The sequence below is a fragment of the Rhea pennata genome, chromosome 17 (assembly GCF_028389875.1).
Source record: "Rhea pennata isolate bPtePen1 chromosome 17, bPtePen1.pri, whole genome shotgun sequence".
Lineage (NCBI taxonomy): Eukaryota > Metazoa > Chordata > Aves > Rheiformes > Rheidae > Rhea > Rhea pennata.
Window position 1 is genome coordinate 285456 of NC_084679.1, and position 22066 is coordinate 307521.

General features: G+C 41.9%; 1 protein-coding gene across 1 annotated transcript; it reads left to right on the forward strand.

The window, feature by feature from the left end:
• Window positions 1-16650: 16650 nt before the first annotated feature.
• XBP1 (X-box binding protein 1) lies at window positions 16651-20532 on the forward strand. The gene is given in 6 exon segments (XM_062590317.1): window positions 16651-16913; window positions 17610-17706; window positions 17783-17911; window positions 18506-18559; window positions 18562-18669; window positions 19495-20532. Coding segments are annotated over 6 exon segments (1149 nt in total). The 5' UTR covers window positions 16651-16713; the 3' UTR covers window positions 20056-20532.
• The last annotated feature ends 1534 nt before the right edge of the window (window positions 20533-22066 follow it).

Genomic DNA, 22066 nt, shown 5'->3' on the forward strand with positions numbered 1-22066 from the left:
ATTCATAACACGCTGTGCTAGACAGAAGCATATTAATCCCCTACTGCAAACTACCTCAACTTAATTTGCCTTCATCTGTGAGGGAAATTATAGGTGTTTGGACAATATGGGTTTTGCTACATCATAATCAACATAGGAAAAGGTTAAACTTCAGGATATTTTCTCCATGCAGAATCAACTAAATTGTTTTACAGTCTGTAGCAAGGGGGCAGATCTATGCATAGATGATAGGATGGCCACTGTTATCTGTGCATGAGGCATGAGGAGAAAGTCTCTTCAGCTAATCACATCACGTTCAGCTAATTCACCATTGTTCCTAACTAACTTTAGTGGCTTAAGCAAATGCTACTGAGACTTTTTAACTTTCTGACTTCTTATCCTTTCAGGAGCCCAGACAAGGCAGTAGCAAGTGCTTGTTCTGTAGGCCCTATGTTCTTCCATTCTTCTCTCTAATGAACAGAGGTGCCTGAAATGCAGAACCAAAGCTGAATGATGTCCATCTCTTACTCAGTACATACCATTCCTTCTTGCTTCCTTGTGAGTATCTCACATTTCTTCTCCCTCCTTACCTGTTTCAAAAAGTCCTTTTGGACAGTCTTGCATAGGATTTTGTATCCTAAGGACAGTACCTCAGAGACTGTTCTGCACTCCAGCACTATTATAAATGCATTGATCTTACTTCCTTTATCCCACCTTCATTGTGCCAAAGGGTAGGTTTGTTCCTGGAGCCCTTCCTGCCGGCCTGGCCACTTTTTGCCTCTTTCAGGAAAGGACGAGCAAGAAAAAGAGAAGGAAGCCAAAAGCTGTTGAAGTACAAGCACCTCTTTCACTGATACCCACAAGACAGCTGCTTCCTGTTTCAGAATTGGAGGACAGGAAAACTTAATCAATCATAGTGTAGAATAAACCATAAACTATGGTAGACCTGACAGCACTGAGGATATAGCAGTTCCAATAGAGAAAGCCTTGCACCCAAGACAGCTTTACAGAAATTAACACATGGAATTCTTATTCATTTGCATGTGAAAGTGAAGGAGCTGTCATTTTTAGGTGCCATATTGTTTCTAATAAAAGTGTTTGAGAGCAGCTTTTAAAAAAAATCTACCCTCTGTCATTTTTTTTTAATCATTAAGAACAACTGGATTTTTGTAACCAATCCCATTTATGACAAACACTCTTAAATTCCATATAGCTCTTTTCTTTATTTGAATTGCCTTTAACTTCCAGCCATTAGTAGGTTTTTATTCCCTGCTTGCTAGACTCAGGATTTCTTTCTCATCCACTATTTTTGTTCTTCAAATGACCTTATACCGCTGTACTCAAGTTCTACCAATGCGCTATTAGTAAAGGCAAACAGCTTGAGTTGTTGAATTCTTGTAGGTCAAGAATTCCCAACCATCCTAAACTCAATGAATAGCTAATCAGGTGATGAGAAGTAAGGAAAGATGGAGTTGTGGTGTCAAAGGATATCAGGGTATATGCATGTTCTCACATGAAAGGGAATGGATGGTACCCCTTATAGAATATATCTTGCAGTAGGCCCCCTTTGCTCAGCTCAGAGGAACTGCCAAACATCATGGTATTTGTCCAGCTCCAGGGTTCTCCATACCAGGCACCACCTGGAGCCGGAGAACAGACAAAGCACTGGATGTGCTAACTCATGAGTTTTGTACTGAGTATGACTTGACACATACCTGGCAGAAGTTTGCTGGGTTTGGCAAAGCACTTACTTTAAACAGCTCTTCCTCGCACCACTTGTTTCATTTCTCTAATGCTTCCTTAATCATGCCAAAGTAACTGTTTTGTGGAGCTGTGTGGTAAACTGGACCAGGGAACAGACAAAGGCTAAAAGCACCCAGGGGGAGAATTATTTATAAGTTGAATCAGCAAGCTAAAATGGTGTTGGGAAGAGCAGCTTAAGAGGAGATGGAGGTTGGAAATCTAAGTCCTAAGAGACCAGGTAAGAGCTCAGTATATCTGGAATTCACAGTTACAGGCCTACAAAAGCCTGGAAGAACTCAGGATTCTTGATTCTTAGCAGTGAAACTGAGAAACACTCCATGCCCTCCCCTGCTGGTCAACAAAGATGATGTCAATTTACTGCTGCAGTTTAGGGGCTCAAATGTCAAGCAAATGTGTAAGTTTCATTGCATCATGCTTAACTATCCCTCCCTAGGCATCAGTAAACACTACAGATTGTTTCCCTTTTTTTCTATTTCCTTTTAAAAATTACATAGACATCATAGCTGGAGATATTAGTAAGACTGAAAATTTAACATCAAGAAAATAAGGAGTATCCAAATTAGACAATCCAATAGTTATCTTGTCCCCTGTGCACCTGTACTGTGAAAGTCTTCTCTTAGTTAGGTACATTTTTCCCACAGGACCTTGCTTCATGGGAGACTCCCACTGTAGGTAAAATCAATGAAATATAGTGAATAAAAACATTACATAGATAAGATCTCTGCCTCAGCTGTTAGTGAAGTAGGATCATTTGTACTTCAGGGATATTTTCTAGGAAGAGGTCTTCTTACACCTGCCTGCAAATAGGGGCTCTCCCAGTTAGATTGAGAGGTAGGAATGCAGAAATGGCAGTCCAAATAAATCTGTAAACTTACTAATGAAAAATACAGGAAAGGGGCTCTATATACCAAGTGGACAGCATCCTAATTCTAAAACAAAAATTGCTGAAGATATGATCCACCCAGCAAAACTATCATTATCTGCCATTATGGAGCACAGGCTCAGCAAAACTGCTTTTGTGCTAGCCTCATACTCCCTACTGAGGAGTGACATGAAGCACTAGGTCTTAGGTCACTCAATTCCCCCTGCTTGGACAGAAATGCAAGCAGAGGTTTTCAGGATGAGAATGGACTGTTTATCATTAAAGCCATCAAATATTATTAGCTGGCTTCCTTTCTAGCTGGCAGCATACAGTACCTAATTCAGTTATGCCATAATATTCCAGATATGTTTCCTTTTTTTTCCCTTACATACCAATCTTGATACCCAGGGTCTGAAATACAGAAGTCCCAAGCATTTATAGCTGCAACTGAGGTCATTAAGAACTGTGATTTGAACATAATGAAGTGATATATAATGCCAGATAGTCTGAGAAAGTATGTCCCAGGCATCTCACAAGAAGGCACCGACATTATTTGGTGCTTTTGACACCTGTCTCATTTCCCTTGCTAAGAAATGGATATTACAGAACCCTCCTTCCTCCCACACTGCTCTTAAGAGAAAACAATGCTAGTGAAGTACTTGCATATCACGTGATGAATGTTACAGAAAAATTCCAAGACAAAATTAATAATTTTGCACTGACAGCAGAACTGAAATATTGTACAGGAAGTATGGCTCTGCACACCAGGCAAGAATAAAATAAAATGAGTATTCATTCACAATGTAATTATCAGCCATTCTCACTGTTATAATGAAGCAGGAACCCAGTTTCCCTACTCTTCCTCTCTCTCTAATTGAAAATTCACTTGGTGAAGATCTCTTTAAGGCTGCTTTCTGTCTCATCTATGCAGTAAACCACAAATACAGCACACTGGAGAATCCCTTACAGAGCCTCTTTTAGGCCTCATTTCCAAATGAAATTAAGCATATGTTATCTGTCAGGCTCGTTTCTCTTCTGAACCTATTAGCTAATTTTAACTAAGCTTAAAGACAGAACAGAGGTCTTAAGACCTTGCACCATCCTTGCAAATGTTGTGAAAATCAAGAGGCCGTGAATTGGTTTGTACTGTAGCAGTATCCAAAAGGGACATGAGGGAAGCTGGGCCTATGGCAGTATGAAAACATATAAGAAACTGAGCTTTTTCAATTCTCCTGCACAAACAATACTTTGTTGTTGATTTTATATTTATATAGGAATCCATTCTAACGGTATTCCATATAATTAACATGAAGCTTTTTAAACTATGCTTGCATTTTAAAGGATTACCTCCAGAACATGAAGTAAATAAATGTGTGTGTTTAAATGTTTGGTACAAAAAAGTTAAAGGTGTGCAAACACCTCTTGCATTGCTGTAAATTAGTACTCTGATGACATTAGTGACATATCCAAGAAGCAAGTAGCAAGAATTTTTATCTGGTGTAGACATAGAGCTAGCTTATCTAAAATTTTATGCAGATAGATAAATAACAAAGTTCTAATATAAAAATAAGATATATGAACAAAGGGAACTCTGGTTGGACAGTTGCCTGAAGAAAATAATGTTGTTTTGCTGTAGACAATGTATTTTAAGGTAAATCCAAGTCTCTACCTGAGCAAATGCTTCTTTAATTAAGACTGTTATGTTGCATAGAATCAGGATGGCATATTCAATTCTTCCAATCTCTAGAACCCATTTGTTTACTAAATTAGCATGGTACATTCCATATGATGAACTATGAATGTGCTGAATTTGTAGTCATACTAATTTTCATTGTTTTCCATGAATTATGCATTTCTTGTAAAATTTGAAGTAAGTTTTCCAAACAAGATACAAATATACATGCTAAATATTAATGCAACTCAAACTTCTTAAGTGTTGCAGAACATTTGTATTTTCAGATATATTCAGCCTGGATTCCAAAGGAAGTTTATGTGTTTGCACTGTCCATGTATTATTTGTTTTGAGCAGTTGGCTCAGTTGAACTTAATCTGAAAGAGAAGCAGAAGACTTAAAGAATAAGCTTCCACAAATTATCTGAGAACTATCAGTGGAGAAACTTAAACAAGTGCCTGTCTATAGGAGTGGGGGTAGATCAGTGGAGTTCAGCTGTTACACATTCTGTGTAGCAGTAGCAAGACAAGCTGTGTGTGTGTGCAGCAGCTGATTAGCCACAGCATGTGCTGTCTTTTGCAGGATGGGGATGTTGAAGGAATGTGAAGGGGAAGGGAAAGGGGAAGAGGAAAAGAAAGAGGAAGGGGGCTGAGATAAACAAACTCCATTTGGGTACCTTTTCTCAATGCGCTGGGGCAGCTGAAGATGCAACACTGAACACACTTGCTTTTCAGGCCTGAGATGGCTATCTGTCCAGACAGAAAATTTCATGCAGGAAGAGCAGTCAAAGGAATCTGAGATGCAGTGGCTGACAACTAACGCTTAATAAACTGAAGCTGAAAATAAGGTCCATTTTAAACACGGCAATTGGTTACTATTGCAGCTTACTTAGCAAGTGTGGTAGATTATTTATAACTTGAGGTATTAATAAAAAGAGAGACCATATTTTCTTCTACTTTAGCTCAAGACATGAGATTTAGACTATTAAAGATTTTTTAATGAAACTGTATGCATCTGTATTACAAGAAACTCGAATTAAATGGATGGATGAAGTTCCTTCCAGCCTTACTCTGTGAGCAAAAGCTTTGCCCCACTAACTCTGAATCAATTAGAATTTCACCCCATCATTTCTATTAACATTTTGTTCTTCTATTTGATGCACTTCCTTGTTAAATAAATGCAAGCCATCAAAACATTTTAGGAGATTTGTAACTCATTTTAGACAAGAAATTAGAGAAATGAGCACTGTATAGAGGTCTATGTTCCTTATGCTGATACAGCTACTTTTAATCAATCAAACTAAAGGGCTCATTAAAACAAGGAATTTGCCTAAGACTTATTTTCCATAAATGTGATTGACATATACCTTTTGAAGCAAAAGAACATAAGCACTGAAAAAGTTCTACAATCTCATACAGAACAGAATAGGAGAATAAAATTAAAACTTTTAATTTACATACTAACACTTCATGATCAAAGAGGCCAGAAGAAGGCCAGAAAGGCTTTAAAAAGGTTAAAACATTAACTATTTTATGCTGCAGTTAATAATGCTTTGCAACCCATAAAAAAAAAAAAGAAAAAGAAAAAGAAAAAAGAGGGAAAAAAAGGTTTTAAACCACAGTATCTTGAGTTGCTCTGAGGCCAAACAGAACCCAAACACTAGCAATCTGACTCCTCGAGGATGGGTAGGAACACTATCCAGCTCACTGCAGTGCTGCATACCCTGTCCCATTCCTGTCAAAGGGAGGGGTGTGGATTTTGCCCATTGCTCTTTTTACTTACCACAGAATATGGGGTTTCCATTAACTAAGGTACACTGCTGTGTGTTCAAATAACCCAAATGTTACAGTGCAGTGTCTGAGTACTGGGCAGATAGTCCATGAGAAGGAGGCTTAGCCCTGGAAAGAACCCAGGTCAAAAAGCCCAAGCTTGTATATTACAGACACCACATTCAATCCTGTTCCTAAACTGATCAAATTCTCCCTTAAAATGGATTGTCTTCACTACTGTGAAGAAATTAGTTAGAATCCTGTAAAAGGTTGCTCCCATCAGTAATCCATTTAATGCATTTGTTTTAGACTAACATACTTCTTTAGCTTAAAGAACGGTCATATTCTTCCCCAGTAAAGAGCAGTATTATCTCACTTCTGCATTAGATTCCAGATACTATTTCTGACAAACAGTTAGTGGAAAAAAATCAGGCTGTGAATGATGACTGTAGACAGGTGTGCAAGCTCCTAAATTATTGCTCCAAAGCATTTGGAGAAAGGATTGAGAATGGGGGCACCTGAGCAAGTTACCATGAAATAAAATATGAAATACCTGAAACAAATAACCATGAAATATCTAGTGAGACTACCTCACACTAACTAGAGGAGGGAAATGTGCATATACACAGTTACCTCAAATAGCAGCTATGATATAAATTTGTAGCCCAGCTTAACCAGAGTAATTAATTTGTTTGCTGATGCATAAGACGCTGCCTTTCTTTTCAAACTCAACAAAGTCCAGGTGAGATGCAAGAGAAACTTAGAAAAATGTCATTGACCAATCAAGAAAGATGCCAATATATCTGGATTAAAATGTAAGAATTACGCGAAATCATTATATTTTAAAAGCACCAAAATAATAAAGACAAGATAGTATCAGTAGATTTGTTTGTTACTTCCGTTTAAAAATTAGTCAATGTAGTCTAAGTACTCTTTTCAGGTCTTTTCTGCTGTTGTATTTCCAGGAAGTGAGATGTTGCATGCACTGAGGTAGAGCAGCCAGTAGGTGACCTCATAGTCTCAGAAAGCCAGATGAGTTCCTTTGCCACTGGTAAAATATGCCACATAGGGGGAAAAAATAGTTAAGAGTAAAGATGCCTTTCATTTTCATGCACTCGAATTTTACTATTGCAGTTATGAACAGAATGACAACTGTAATAGACAATGTTTTGTATTTGTGAAAAACCATGTTTCATCGTTATCATCAATTATTTTGAACTATAAAGTAACAAACTACTGTAACTAGTAAGCTCACCGGAAAGCCAAAAAAGATAAACCTCCAAATCACAAAATTAGTGGAGATTCGTATTATGAAAAAGTATCATCCAGCTGTGGCTTTGCACTTTCCTATTTAAAGTTTAAAATTCTAAACACAATGTACGCAAGTTAAGCAGCATTGGAACTATCCAAACTAACCAACAGACTAGCCACAACAACTTTAACTATAAAAATATTTTTGAACAAATTTTCTACTAGTTTTTGAAGATCTAAGATTTCCAATGTCCAGAACAATGTGTAGTCATTTAAATCTGTGTGAAGGGGTAACATTCTGATTTGGGAGCACTTCACTCTGTACTTATGTAATTGTCTATGGAAGGGAAATGATAATAAGGAATCAGGCCTGCAACACTGGCATGTGTTAAGTTACCCTAAAAACAACCTCATGTAAATAACTGTCTCCTTTTTTCTTTTTTTTTTTTTTTTTTTTTGGGGGGGGAGGGAGGGCAACTTATCACCCAATATAAAGTAAAACTTTACATCAGAGTTGCAACACAGTACAGGCAAGCATGATGCATTCCTTCAGGGCCACCGCCAAGCATACAGGAACAGCAGATCATACTGCCAAAGAAAGAAGAATATTAGAAAATAAGCTTAAGAAAATGTTGCTATATCCTATTTGATCATCTAAAATCTCTGCAAGGACAGGCAGGAATAAACAGTATGAACACTTGGAGCCAACTTTTCTAAAATTCTTTTTGGAAACAACATCCGTTCATTCTGCAAATACAACCCTCCAAATAAATGTCTTCTGCTGTGCTCTTACCTACCTAAGACTGCTCTGTATCACCTCTACTCACTTCCACCTACAACCTCACTCAAAATACATTCTCTGGGGCCTAGATCAACATTAACTGTACCAGTGTTCAATATGCCAGTGCTTAGCAGTTTGTATTCTCATAATATTGAAGAAACATCCAATGTAAATAACATACATTGCATATTTCTGGAAATACATTTAAGTACTATCTCAGTGTTGACTGATAAACACTAGGGCAAAAGGTATAGTTATGCTAAATTTAACTTCAAGAAAAAAAAAGCAAACAAGGAAAGTTTAGTTGCATCTGGGTAAACTTTTTTAAGTTCTCATTCTAATATGAGTAATATCCAATGAAAAAGTTGATTGTCACCACTGCACTTGTCATAAAGAATGTTATAAGCAAGATTAGATTACATGGATTTTCTCCTATGCTATTCCTGTCTATTCAAGCACAGCCCAGTCTTCCAAGTACTGCGCACTTGGGCAAGTTCAATCCTGATACTGCAGCTAGATCTGTGTCAGTGAACTGTCTTGTGAAGCCTGCTTGTGAAGCTTCAACTGAGCTTTGCATATTATTATTATTATATTATAATTTGCTTATATTTATAAGCATTTCCCTCAAGACTCAAAGTTTTTATTCATCTGATTATTTGCAAAAGCAAAGCTACTCACAGTCTTGATACAAAGCCACTGAATAGCATGGGTAGTCTTGACAAGTCCACAAGTATCTGTTGGCTTAAAACTATAAACACTTCTGCATTTAAGTCAATATTGATATTAGTATTTCTGGAGTCTTATATGGTACAAGTTGCTGTTCATGTGGCCCTACCTCAAGCAATCCATGATTTAAAGTGAACATGTAAACAATATAAAATAAATTAGAAGCATATAATCCAAATCTATAATGTATCAGCTGCTGCTACTAATTGCAACAGACAAATCCTGCACTATTAAGAACTCCTGTTGTTAAAGCTAAGAAATAATTTCACCGTTTCTGATTTGCAAAGGCAAAAAAAAAATATTAAAATGTGACTGTCTAAAATGAAATAATTACTATATTAAAAATTGATTAATTCACACAAAGGTGAGATAAGCAACTATTTATTCTATTTCATCTTAGCTTATCTCTTATATTAAAGACTCATCTGATTTATGAGCTCTGACAGGGACTTTTAATTAATGATCTTAGAGCACGCCACTTTCAACACACAAGGAGTAGCAGACAACTTATTTAATTAGTACACAAAGGGCTTCATCTGTCCTTACTATTTACATAAGAAATATGTAAATATCATAATAAATAAATAAATATCATTAAGATCAAGTGCAGCTAATAGAGCAAGTAAAATTAAGGCATCAGAAAAGAAGTATAACAGATTTGTCCCTCTGTGAACACAAACTATCCTGCACTCACAGAGCATTCAGCAAAGCAAAAATGAGTGAGGGAGGAGACAAATGATTCTGGCAATAGCCTTCACATTTTGGGTCTTTTTGAACTTGTGTTGAGATAGAACTCTTTCCTAACTTGCCATTTCCTGTTAACTTTCCCCAACCCTTTTTCATGTTGGGTCTCTTAAAACAGCTGAATGCAGGCTACTATGTAAAAGTGCAGAAATAGGTGAAGTAACCCAAATAGAAGAATATACAAGAATCATTTTAAAATTACAAAACAAGAAAGATGCCAATATTCTCAGGGGCTCTGTACTTGTAAGGGAATTCCAAAGCCTAGTGAGTGGCTAAAAAATAAGAGCTATTTACTTTCAAAAGCTGGCACTATTTCAAAGAAGAGATAGCTTTTGCCAACAGGAAGTAGTCATCAAGCTTTCCTAAGCACAGTTGTTTACCTCTCACAGTATTTTGCAAGAAGTGTTTCCATCTCTGAACCAGGATGTGCAAATAGGAAAACTTACTGGAATATAAGCCTTTAGGCACATGAGATTTCAACAGCTGGCTATTTTCTTTAGAGAGCTGGTTGAACATGTTAAATATTTGCACAGAATACAGAACACAGGCTGATAGTTTGCTGCAACAGCACAACAGTAAGTTCAGTCTCTCCAGTATCGCCCAAGTACATATTGAAACATCACCCCAAAGCAAGAACAGGGAAATTTCCCTGCCCAGTGACGCACTCACAGTAAGATTTCAATCAAATGCAGGGGACTGCTTTTTGGTAGCACCTTTTCTTTTTTTCTTCTGCTTATGACTATCAGCAACAATGTACCACTACGCATCATTGCACAAAGAATACCATCATTGCATAGAGAATACCTCTCAAGGAACACTGCACCTAAAGACAGAACTCACAGCACACAACTCTATCCTCTAGTGAGGCCAAGACTTTAATCACATTGGGAAATTATGTTAAACCATGTATCTTACAAAACCTCTAAATATTGCAAAAAATCAGCACCTCTCTCACATCCAGACTTTCCCTTCAGCACTATTAGAAGGCTAAAGCACTGTGCTTAGGGCCAAGCTAGAAATAAAGCAGTCAAAGAGCTAAAGTAGGGCTAGAGTAAGGAAACGGGTATTTTAGTTAGACAAGCCATACCCTAGCACCAGAGATACCAATAGATATACCTTTTAAAGGGAAAGGGAATCCACACAATGAAGTAAAGTCAAGATAGAGGGGTAGCAGGGGAACATAACGAGCTCAGCACTAAGCAAGCTGATTGGAGACAAAAGACAGAACAACAAAGCAGGGACACAAAGCAAGACAAACTCCTAAGAACCCCAACTTCTCCCTGACCAGTGGGATTCTTTCACGTATCAGATAGTTGGGGCACTCACCAGTCAATTTCCCTGACCTGAGTCTAGACCCCTGGCCAGTTGGTCCACTGCTGTTTAATTCCCAGGTGGAGCTTTCCAGGGACCTACAGATGTAACATAAATCCTGCCAAGGGAATCCAGTCACTATGTACAAATATCTGTTTAAATGGCAAATGTTTGCAGAGCTTTCCAGGAACATTTCAGATCACAAAGTAGCAGAGAGGCCATATTGGGATTATATCTGTTCATGCATTTCTATGGAACTAGCAGCACACAGTTGCAGGGAAGCATGCCCTTCCATTTGCTGTGGTGTGGATAACTTGTCTTCTCTTTAAATCTCATGACTGGTGTACTCCATTCTCTGAATCTGCAAAAGAAATTCAGTTCTCAGTCTGACAGAACAAATCTCATCAAGAAATCAGGAAATCTTTATCTCAAAATACTGGAATTTCCTTGTAAACATGTAAGTTTTGTCTGTGCCTACTCCGGGGGGGGGGGGGGAGTCAACCTTGAGCAGAGCAGAGATTAGTAGAGATTAACAGTTCTACACAGAGAGACCTTGGCTATTTAATAAACAAACGAAATTTCTGGAAAAAAAGAATTGTCAAAAATTGCAATTGTCCCAAAATTATATATGCTAGTTAATATATAGGTTAGTTCTGAACTTTCCTAAAACCAGAGAATTCCTGAGTTTTGGAGGAGTCTAACAAAATGAAGCAAAAGCAATGGTGCAAGTGAAATCCAGTAACAAGAAGACCCCACCTATTTGTAAGGATGCTTTTGAACTCCTTATATAGGTTGCTTGTTTTAAAATTTACTGTTACCACTGCAAAAAGAGTCTATGTATCATTAGACCACATTCACAAATTTGCTGCCTTGTATGCCTTAACAGGAAAAAAAAGGAATCTCACAAAATGTTAGAAAGCTTGAAGCATGAGATGATTTTGCTGCCAAAAAATCTGTGGTGCAAAAAGCTTATCATAGAAGGGGGCAATCATGGAAATTCAAATTAAAAAAAAAAAAAAAAAAAAGGAAAAAAAAGTTAATCGGTCACTATAAATGATTCTACAACCTTTTTTTGGAAACTGTGCTCCACACCTGCCTTTTTTATGAGGCCATGCATGAAATTAATTGCTATTAAGCTACTACTAAGCTTATGACAGGGCCCAACCACTTTGAATGTGGAGCAACGCTACAGAAGTGCCCAAAGAAGCCTGAGATGTGCTTCCGTGCTTGTAGCTGCTTAGAACTCCAAAGGAGACCCTTTTCCTGAACAAAAAGGACTATTCAAAGGCCCAGCCCCTATCCAATCATTAAGAATGTATTCCAAAATGCCTAAAAGGATTGTCATACATCTCCTGTGAGCCAGAAACAAAGCTTGGGGAGACAGAAGAGCCTGGTATGAGGGCATGTGATATCTGTCAAAAGACATACAGTGCCTGACAAAATGAACAGATGTTTACTCTAGTGGCCAGGACACAGGTAGAGAGGAAAACACAGACCCAACTTTAGCATGAAGTTCTGATGGTATTGGAAGAGGAGCTGCAACAAGATGCACTCAAGGTGCACGTGTGACAGGATCTCCCTCTCACCACAAAAGCAGCTGGGGTGAGTGGATCATACCATAAAGATGATTGAAGTAAGAATTTCCAGCCTATGCTTACAGCCCACCACACAGGTCTAAGATGGAACTGAGGCTGTTCTACCACTGTTCTTTGTAATTCTAGGTAATAATTGGTCCCAGTAGTATATGTGGGTGTACCATCAAGCAGAGGAAATAGAACATAAGGCACACATGAGTATAGGAATCAGATTTTAAAGATTGATTGAACAGGTCTTTTCCGGACTTTTTTGGTGGCACACTGAAGGCCATCGGAGGACAGTAAAGCAGTCTCAATAATAAGTATTAATGGAGAAGGGACAATGGATGAGTGAAAATCACTCTTCTGCAGGATTTGCTGGAGATAGTTCTAGCGAAGGCAAAGCCAACCTCACTTCCTACAGCATGCAGGTGGGTTGGCAGTTCTGTATGTTAGGCAAAGGACACATATTCTGCATAATTCTTTTTATAGCAGTGTCACCTCTGGCGTGTCACTGAGGTAAAGGCTCTGTGTCACTGTTTCTATGCTTGATAGACCTTGCTGAGAAGTGCCATATCTTTCACCAAACTACCGATGCACTACCTGTAGATTGCTCTCATCCACTACAAAGTTAGGGCACTGTCAGGGAAAATAGCTGTGTATGAAAAGGACTCTCCTGGTGCCAAAGAAATGACCCACAGAGAGGTGCAGTGGTGCTCTACATACAAATGACATGATTAGCTCTCCTACTCTCCAAGAGAAAAAAATGGTGACATCATTTGCCTTATGGTCATTCCAGACACTAAAGAAAGACTTGTGTTCTAATGACATTAAAATGTCATTATATCACACATTTTCCTTCTGATAGAGTCCTGAGGGCTAATATTAGAGTCCACAACTCACAATAACTACACTGCTGAGGACACCTGCTTGCAGGAATGCCCTGCCTCCGTATCTGGCACACATAGCATAAATGTTAACAAAGTTTAAGATCAGTCCTTCCACCCAGGCCCAGAGGAGCAGCAAGAACCCCAATACAGGTCTCCAAGCAGGTAAGAGGGGAAAAAATAACACTGCCAACATGCCAGAAATCTGGATAAAGTAGCTGCAGTAAACCTTTCCCCTGCTCCAGCAAATCCCTTCCCCTCCTCTGTCTAGTGAGGAGCTCAGCAGCTAGGTTAGTCTGAATATCCTACCAGAAGGTCGTGGTTACTTCCCACCTGAAGACTCAGAGAACTGCAATACTCAGAGGTGCACTCTTTTCTCCCCATATGACCTGATGACATTTCAAAATGACTAAAACAAAGATCATTGCAAACATTATAGGTTTGGAATAACCTCATTTTAGGCTGCAAAATAAATCCCCTTCTCATTTTATAAGCTACTGAGACAGATCTGGGAATAGTCCTGCTGTTGACACTAGCCTGAGGCCCTTGGCCACTTTACAAGTGTTTTCAGACTCACATGGGACAAACAAGTTGTTTCTCAAACAATGCCCTTGACTCTCATCGAATTATTTAAAGTACATTTTCTTTACAGTTTCTTATTCCACTTTTTTTCTTCCTCTATTCCCCCCTTTTTCATGTTGGTAACATTCAAAGTAGTTCTTTCTCTGTATCTGACTACACAACAGCAAAGCTTCTCCACCTTTGTTAAACAGAGCTATTTTCTTTGGTGGGTTGGCCATCTCAAACATACCACAAAAAGGTATTTTAGCAGGAACTAAAATGTGCAGTTGGGCACACTGTCTCTGGCAGGACAGCCAACAGAATCCTTGTTGGCACATTCTTCAGACTGTTGTGCTGACTATAAGGCCGGGTGTGAAGTCTCTTGTATAACCTGAGCATATGGTTCACAGGCTTGAACCCAAATGACTGAAAAAAATGGGAGGGGGGGAAGAGAAAAAAAGGGATGCATGAACAGCGAGTTTTCCAAAAAGTGGTACAAATCAGAATTGAACTTGAAGCCCTTCAATTAAAACTTTACGGAAGGGTGTCTGAGTTCAAGACCAACTTTATTGAACTTTTGTCTTCTGCAATTTTACCCAGTGACTTAACAGCATATTTATAAAAGACTCTATGTATCCTAGTGATAGTAACATAATTTTAAGTCTGAATATATTTGCAATAATTACATCACAGCTAGTCTTAGTAATACACCTACAAACATTCAACAAGACTAGAGAGTAGGGTCTGATGACCTCCTTTGCCAGCTATTATCAACTAGCAGTAAGCCCTGTTAACGCGTACCATTATCATATTCAGTAAGAATGGACACAACTAGTGTCAGTAGCAGCTTCCAGTTCTGTGGCTGGTCACATACTGATATGCTGAAGTATCCTGTGTACCATTACTAGTACAAATGTCTCTGCGCTCATGCAATTTATTCATGGTCACAATTGTTTTTCTCAGAAAGAAAAAGAAGTTTTTGTTCTGATTCACTATAAAATTATATAGGAAATTAAATTACATACAGACAGAAAGTTAGGATTTTTCTTTGTCTGTAATACTAAGAAATCTGGATTTATATTTGATAAATCACATCATGGTTAGTCTCAGCAGTATGGCTACAAAGCATCACAAAGCTGCAAGAAGAGGGGCAGCCTGCCTGCTGTAAAAAGTTCAAACCTTTTGTTTGTTGTAAAAAAGACTAAGTTCAGTATTTTATGTGAATGTCTGAAATCAGAAAAAGATATTAATACTGACTTGCATTTTGTGAGGAAACAGTAAATTTATTAAATGTGAGTTATAACTATAGAAGAAATATGAAGAAATAGGAGTACAAATCCACAAGAGACATACAAAGGAGAAGCAGATAGTTTTTAATGACTAGTATCTGAGAGGCCCAGAAGGTCCAGAACAAACAATTTATTTGCACTCAGAATAAAAACCTAATCAAAAGCTGCCGTACTTTTCACAAAAGTGTCAAATTAGAAAGGTGAAATTTCAGGCTTTAGTTAAATGTCATACTGCAGTGAGTAAGAAAAGAACAAACAAAAACTCACAAATGCTGTGTTTGTTCTCCTTATCATGAAAATCTGGCAGTACTCTAATACTGGAACAATGCCAAACCAGCACACCAGTTTTGCAGTGCCTTTGAACATTTAAAGCTGACGTTTTTCCTTTCCTCTTTAACAATCTTAACTATTTTTAATTCACTGTGCAAATGGACTTCAGATACAAACTCAGTAGCTAAAACATTAACATTTCATAGCTACTCAGGTCACGGGCAACTGCCCTAGAACAGCAACACATGGAACATAGAAAGTTTAGTGCACCAAATAAAGTTGACATTTAAAAATTAACTTAATGCCCCAGATGGTTGCATATTATTGCTTGCACTGCTCAGAAATATGTCGAATTCAAAATACATCACCCGAAGAATTTTTCTGTGCTCTCTGGCAGCTTCTGCTTGTCCATCACTAACCTCGCCTTGGCTTTCGTTTTTAGCCCATCTCCCTGAGAGCAGGGGTAGCCGCAGTGACGGCATCTGCCTTCCCCAAGCACTGCCTTTGGCGTCGCTCCTGCTCGGTAACGACCCCTGTCTGTGAGCGCTTTGGGAGAAACCGTACCGGGAAGGCGGCAACAGGTTCACAGAATCACAGAACAGTTGAGGCTGGCAGGGACCTCTGGAAACCATCTAGTCCAGCCCCCCTGCTCAGCAGGGTCACCTAGAGCACGTTAGACAGGGTTGCATCCAGGCAGGTTTTGAATCTCTCCAGAGAAGGAGACTGCACAACCTCTCTGGGCAACCCGTTCCAGGACTCTGTCACTCTCCTCCTCACAGGAGCAGAAATTCCCCCTCACGCTCAGGCGGAGCTTCCTGCGGTTCACTTTGTGCCCGCTGTCTCTAGTCCTTTCGCTGGGGCAACAGAGAGGTTTAAATCTACCACCAGCCTTTAACCGCGTCCGATCCCTGCTCCCGAGGCCCCGATCAGCGCCAGCGGCGCCGCGCTCGCCTCGGCCTCGGCCTCGGCCCGCTGCGCCGCAGCGAGGCCCCCGCGCGGCCAGGCCGCGAGCCGGGCGCGCCGCCCGCCGCCCGCCGCCCGCCGCCCGCCGCCCGCCGCCCGCCGCCCGCCGCCCGCCGCCGCCTTGGCCGCCCGCTCCCCAGCTGATGCAATTTCTTCCCCCCTTGCTTTCAGCCGCAGGCCAATCACGGGCCAGCCTGGCGCTATCGTCATGCCAGCGCGGCCAATGGAGAAGAGCCACGGTGGTAGAAAGCGGGGAGGGGCGCGGAGCTGGGTGGTCGCGCGTGCTGTCCCGCTCCGCTCCGGTGCTGCCATGGTTGCGCTGCCTGGCGCCGCGGCCCCGCGGCTGCTGCTCATCCCCGGCAAGGCGAATGAGCCCGCGGGCCCCGCGCCCGGCCGCCAGCTCTCCGTTGTTTTGCCGGCGGGAGCGGCCCCGGGCCTGGAGGCGCCGCAGCCCGCCCGCAAGCGGCAGCGCCTCACCCATCTGAGCCCAGAGGAGAAGGCGCTGCGCAGGTGAGGAGGGCGAGGGGAGCCGGGCCGCGGGAGGCTGGGGGGGGGGCGCGCGAGGGGAGCCGCGGCCGCCGCGGGAGGCTGGGGGGGGGGAGGGCGCGCGAGGGGAGCCGCGGCCGCCGCGGGAGGCTGGGGGGGGGGGGAGGGCGCGCGAGGGGAGCCGCGGCCGCCGCGGGAGGCTGGGGGGGGGGGGAGGGCGCGCGAGGGGAGCCGCGGCCGCCGCGGGAGGCTGGGGGGGGGGGGGGGGGAGGGCGCGCGAGGGGAGCCGCGGCCGCCGCGGGAGGCTGGGGGGGGGGGGAGGGCGCGCGAGGGGAGCCGCGGCCGCCGCGGGAGGCTGGGGGGGGGGGAGGGCGCGCGAGGGGAGCCGCGGCCGCCGCGGGAGGCTGGGGGGGGGGGGGGGGGGAGGGCGCGCGAGGGGAGCCGCGGCCGCCGCGGGAGGCTGGGGGGGGGGGGGAGGGCGCGCGAGGGGAGCCGCGGCCGCCGCGGGAGGCTGGGGGGGGGGGGGAGGGCGCGCGAGGGGAGCCGCGGCCGCCGCGGGAGGCTGGTGGGGGGGGGGGGGGCGCGCGAGGGGAGCCGCGGCCGCCGCGGGAGGGCATGGGGAACCAGGCCAGGCCCACTGTGGAATGGGAGGCTGGGCTGGGCCCTCCCCCCCCACCCCCCCGGCTCTACGGCGGGGCTGACGATAGCACTGCCCTGTAGGAAGCTGAAGAATCGCGTGGCGGCGCAGAGTGCGCGGGACAGGAAGAAGGCAAGAATGACAGAGTTGGAGCAGCAGGTGGTGGAGCTGGAGGAGGAGGTAAGGGCAGCCATGGGGCGTGGTGGGTGTTGCCAGGCTCCACTGTGATGTTACTGCCTCTCTGGGCCCTCTGCAGAATCAGAAGTTGATTCTAGAGAACCAGCTCCTGCGGGAGAAGACATGCAGCCTTTCTTTGGAGAACCAGGAGCTTCGCTGCCGTCTGGGTTTGGATGCTCTGAAGACAGAGGATGAGAATGAGTCCAATGTGAGTTTTCTGCAATCCCTACTGGCTTGTCTCCCTCTGCTTTGTGACAGATCTTGTAATGGTCTGTAGTACTGCAGAGTTCCATGAGGTAACAGTAGTGGGCAGAACAAACAAATTTGCACAGTGCTGGGAGCTCTTGTGCCAGAAAAGTGCTTGCTGTCCTCCAAGTGGAGGCTTTCCCACACACTGAATAGGAGATGATTTTTGAAGTGGGCCCACTGGCAGTGTGGCAGACGGCAAGCTAGTTAGTTAGCTGTTTAAAACTAAGTAACCTGCTCTTGACTTCCAGAACAGAAAGTAGAAGCAGTAACTACTATGATTTTGTCTGCCTGTGCCAAAAGAATGGAGGAGGTGGTGGGAGGTCAGGCTGCCACTTAGAAGTGGTATACAGGCTGTATTTGCAAATACTTAAGGGAATGTATGGAAGTTTGGGCTAACTTCTAAAGTGGTTTTTCTCTTCTAGCTCCTGTTCCTGCACAAACAAGTAGAGATTCCAGTGTTGGAAGTCTTTGTAGGAAGAGTGATCTTCAAGAGGCTGTACTGTGAATCAGAACATCATCTATGGTGACTGACTGGGCTCTTTGTTTGACACAGGTTGTGAAGGAATCTCAGGTGGATGAGATCAAGTTGGTGACCGGGTCCGCTGAGTCCGCAGCACTCAGACTACGTGTTCCTCTGCAGCAGGTGCAGGCCCAGCAGTCACCAGTTCTGACAGCTTCCACATGGATTCTGATAGCAATGATTCTTCAGACTCTGAAGTGAGCATCCATTTCTGTCTGAAATCCACATGAATTTGAGAACCATTGTGGATTTCTAAGTAGTAGGAGTTTTATTTTAACAGTGACTTCTTTGTATGAAGTCTGTCAATGGCTTATAGTTGGTGTCCCACATTCCTTCCCCTTTCCACTCTCCTCATCTTCCCCACAAGTTCTGAAATGCCTTACAAGGGGTTCAAGACTGCTAGGTAAGTCTGTCTAGTGAGTATAGCAGAATGTCATGCAGTTGAAACTCCTATTTCCATGAAATCTAAGTGTGCTTTTTTTTTCCAAGCTCTTGCAGGAAAAATCCGCAAATCTGAAAGCATAGTATGCCTTTACTGTTATAGACAAACTTCAATATTCTAATGCTGATTTACTGGGGCTTTGCAAAGCTGTTAGTACTTAGTGTCCCCCATGATGGATGTTCAGGAAACTTAGGACAGGCCATTCAAAGCTTAGATTGCTTTGATCTGAAGTAGGTCTTTGATTATGGGCAAATCTGCCTAAGCTAGGTTCTGGCACTTGCTCTGTGGAGCCAGCAGGTGAGTATTGTGTTTATGCGTGATGGGCTCAATCTTGAAGAGCAGCTAACACAGGTTTTGAGTATCAAAGATATGAAGAGCTCTTTGAGGATCTCCAGTACCCTTACAGAAGAGTTAATGGACTAAAACTCTGAAAGAAATGTAATTGCTGTAAGTTTTTCTTTTTGATAGCAATACTTTTAGTAAACTTCTAGTTTTCTACTTGAATTAGCAAGTGCCATAAACAGATGTTTTCCTGTAACAGTAGGAAGCTATTCTTCTAAAACAGTATTTCATTCTGCAGTCTGATCTCCTGTTGGGCTTTCTGGACAGTTTGGACCCAGAGATGTTTCTCAAATATGCTGATTCAGAGTCAACGTGCCTGGAAAAGCTGGAGGAAGATATTTGCGGAGAAACAAATTCCATACCAACCTCCCCCTCTCCGTCTTTGGGGTCCTCATCAGCTAAGTTGGAGGCCATTAATGAACTGATAAGGTTTGATCATGTATACACAAAGCCTCTAATTTTGGAGATTCCTGTTAAAATGGGCAACCAAGCTAATATGCTAGTGAAAATAGAGGAAGTATCTCTCTCTCAATCTGAAGGTAAAGCTATCCCTGAGACCCCAGTATCTGTGAAGGAGGAACCTATAGACACCTGCTTCATGCCTGAACTGGGCATATCTCATCTGCTTTCCTCTCATCACAGTCTTGTAACCTCAAGCTGTCTGTTGGATGCCTATAGTGACTCTGGATATGAAGGATCTCCTTCACCCTTCAGTGACATGTCCTCTCCACTTGACACTGACCATGCTTGGGAGGATAGTTTTGCCAATGAACTCTTCCCCCAGTTGATCAGTGTCTGACTTGGTAGGGTTAACTGTCCTTGGATCACTATACTGGTAGCATAACAGGACATGTCCCTTCTTGGGGAGAAGGGTGGGGGGAAATGACGGTTCTTAAATGTTGCTCACCTTTCCCCTGAGTGCTAGTAGTGATGGCCAGTGCATTTTTTTTCTCCCTGGGATGAAAAGTAAATTCTCTTCCTCCTGCCCCAAAGATGAAATGAATGTTAGCTTATGAGGGATGAAATTTGCATTCTCAGTAACTTGCTAGTTATGGAGGAACCTGAAAATTGGAACTCTTTTGTTCTTAAAAGTGAGAATTCTCATATCAAAGGCTTTGAGATGTTTGTATAGACAGCTAGGTTAAAACTAAGTAGTCTGTATCTTACAGATTTACTGTATAAATGCTTGTTTTCAATTTGCTGTGTAGAGTTGCTTTTTCTGTTTTAATATTTAAATGTACCTGTGCAATTAAAGTGCAATGAAGTTCATTATTAATCTTTATTTTGGATCACTTGGGAAGGGGGACTATCTGGGGCTTGCAGGTTTTAAAACCTATCTGTAGAATTTAATCAGAGATTGGGTCTTTCAGGGGGCTGGTCCTTGTACCACCTTGATGCAGCATGTATAGGCTGCTGGATTGATGCATGTTTGTAGCTGGATGCTTGAGCAGCCTTTGCAATGTCCTACAGCACTTGATGTTGCAAACTCTGTGTTCAGGGTAGAATGGGGTTGTATGATGGCCAGTGTTGCTATGGCAAAATCTTTTGCCATATTGAAGATGGCAAGTGGCAGGACCTTGATACCTGAATAAAACTACTCTTAACAGATTTATGCTTGCAGCTAATATCACTTCTGAAACACTTCAGAACAGTCTGACTGAAGGTCAGTGTATTTCTAGTGTTCCTGAAGCAGAGTGAGATGCTTAAGTTTATGGAGTTGAAAAACTGCAGATTCTGTATTACCACAAGACTTGCTGAAGTATAAAATTAGTTTTGCAGGGGCTAATTTCAAATAGCACGGTATGACTAAAAGCAGTATCACTGACCTCATCTACTTGCAACAACACAATATTAAAAGTATACTTGCAAGTATACTTGCACTGAAATGACTTGGAGAGAAACTGAAATTCTATAACTAGTATGAGAGCTGGTCCAGGTGTTTACAGCCTGATGTGGTGCTCCTGGTTTCAGTGCTCTTTCATGTCTTGCATTAAACTTTTGACAAAAATAACTTTAACTGGGAGGATACTGGTCATTAAGTTTTGAGGTGACAAGACTTCTTTGGATAAAATTTGACTAACCTAGAATGCTGTAATTAAACATCTATCTGAATACTGGATTGCAATAAATAACGCAGTGTAGCAGAAACATGGAATAAAAAGCAAGCTAAACTTCTAAACTACCTAAAATTTGAGTAGTTGGGTAGGTAGCTGGTCTTAGCCTAGTCTTGCAGTGTCTGGCAATAGGTTGCTCATGTTTCTGCACTGCAAAATATGACTAAAAAAGGATCCTTCGTAGGTCTGAAAGGAAAACAGGCAGTGACTGATTCATAATTTTGCATGACTTTGTGTGAAATACAATGGTGAATGTGAAATTGCAAAACAAATTTAAATTCAGTAGAAATGATATTTTGGAGATGTAAGGGGAAAATGTCTCATTTTCTCAAAACAGTACTTGACATTCCCTACCCTGGGAGTTTAAAACATAGTTAACAGTTGGCTGCTTTCTAATATTACAGGATATTAAGATGTCTTTAAAGGACTGAAATTTCATACTTCCTCTGGACTTACAAGAAGGATAAGATTTGCCACACGGGAGGTGTGCAGCTCATTCTACTGCTCTTGTAGCTGTTCCTTCCTGTCCTCATGTAGGAATATCTGGCCTTTGAAAGGCAGTACAGAAAAGACTAAACCTAGTAATCAATGTAACTATGTTTCTGCTCAGTGCTGTGCATTACTTCCAGGCAATTTGTGTGTTCTTGTGAATTTGCTGTCTGAGAAAGCAGAATGTGGCTGTGATTCACTGTAGAT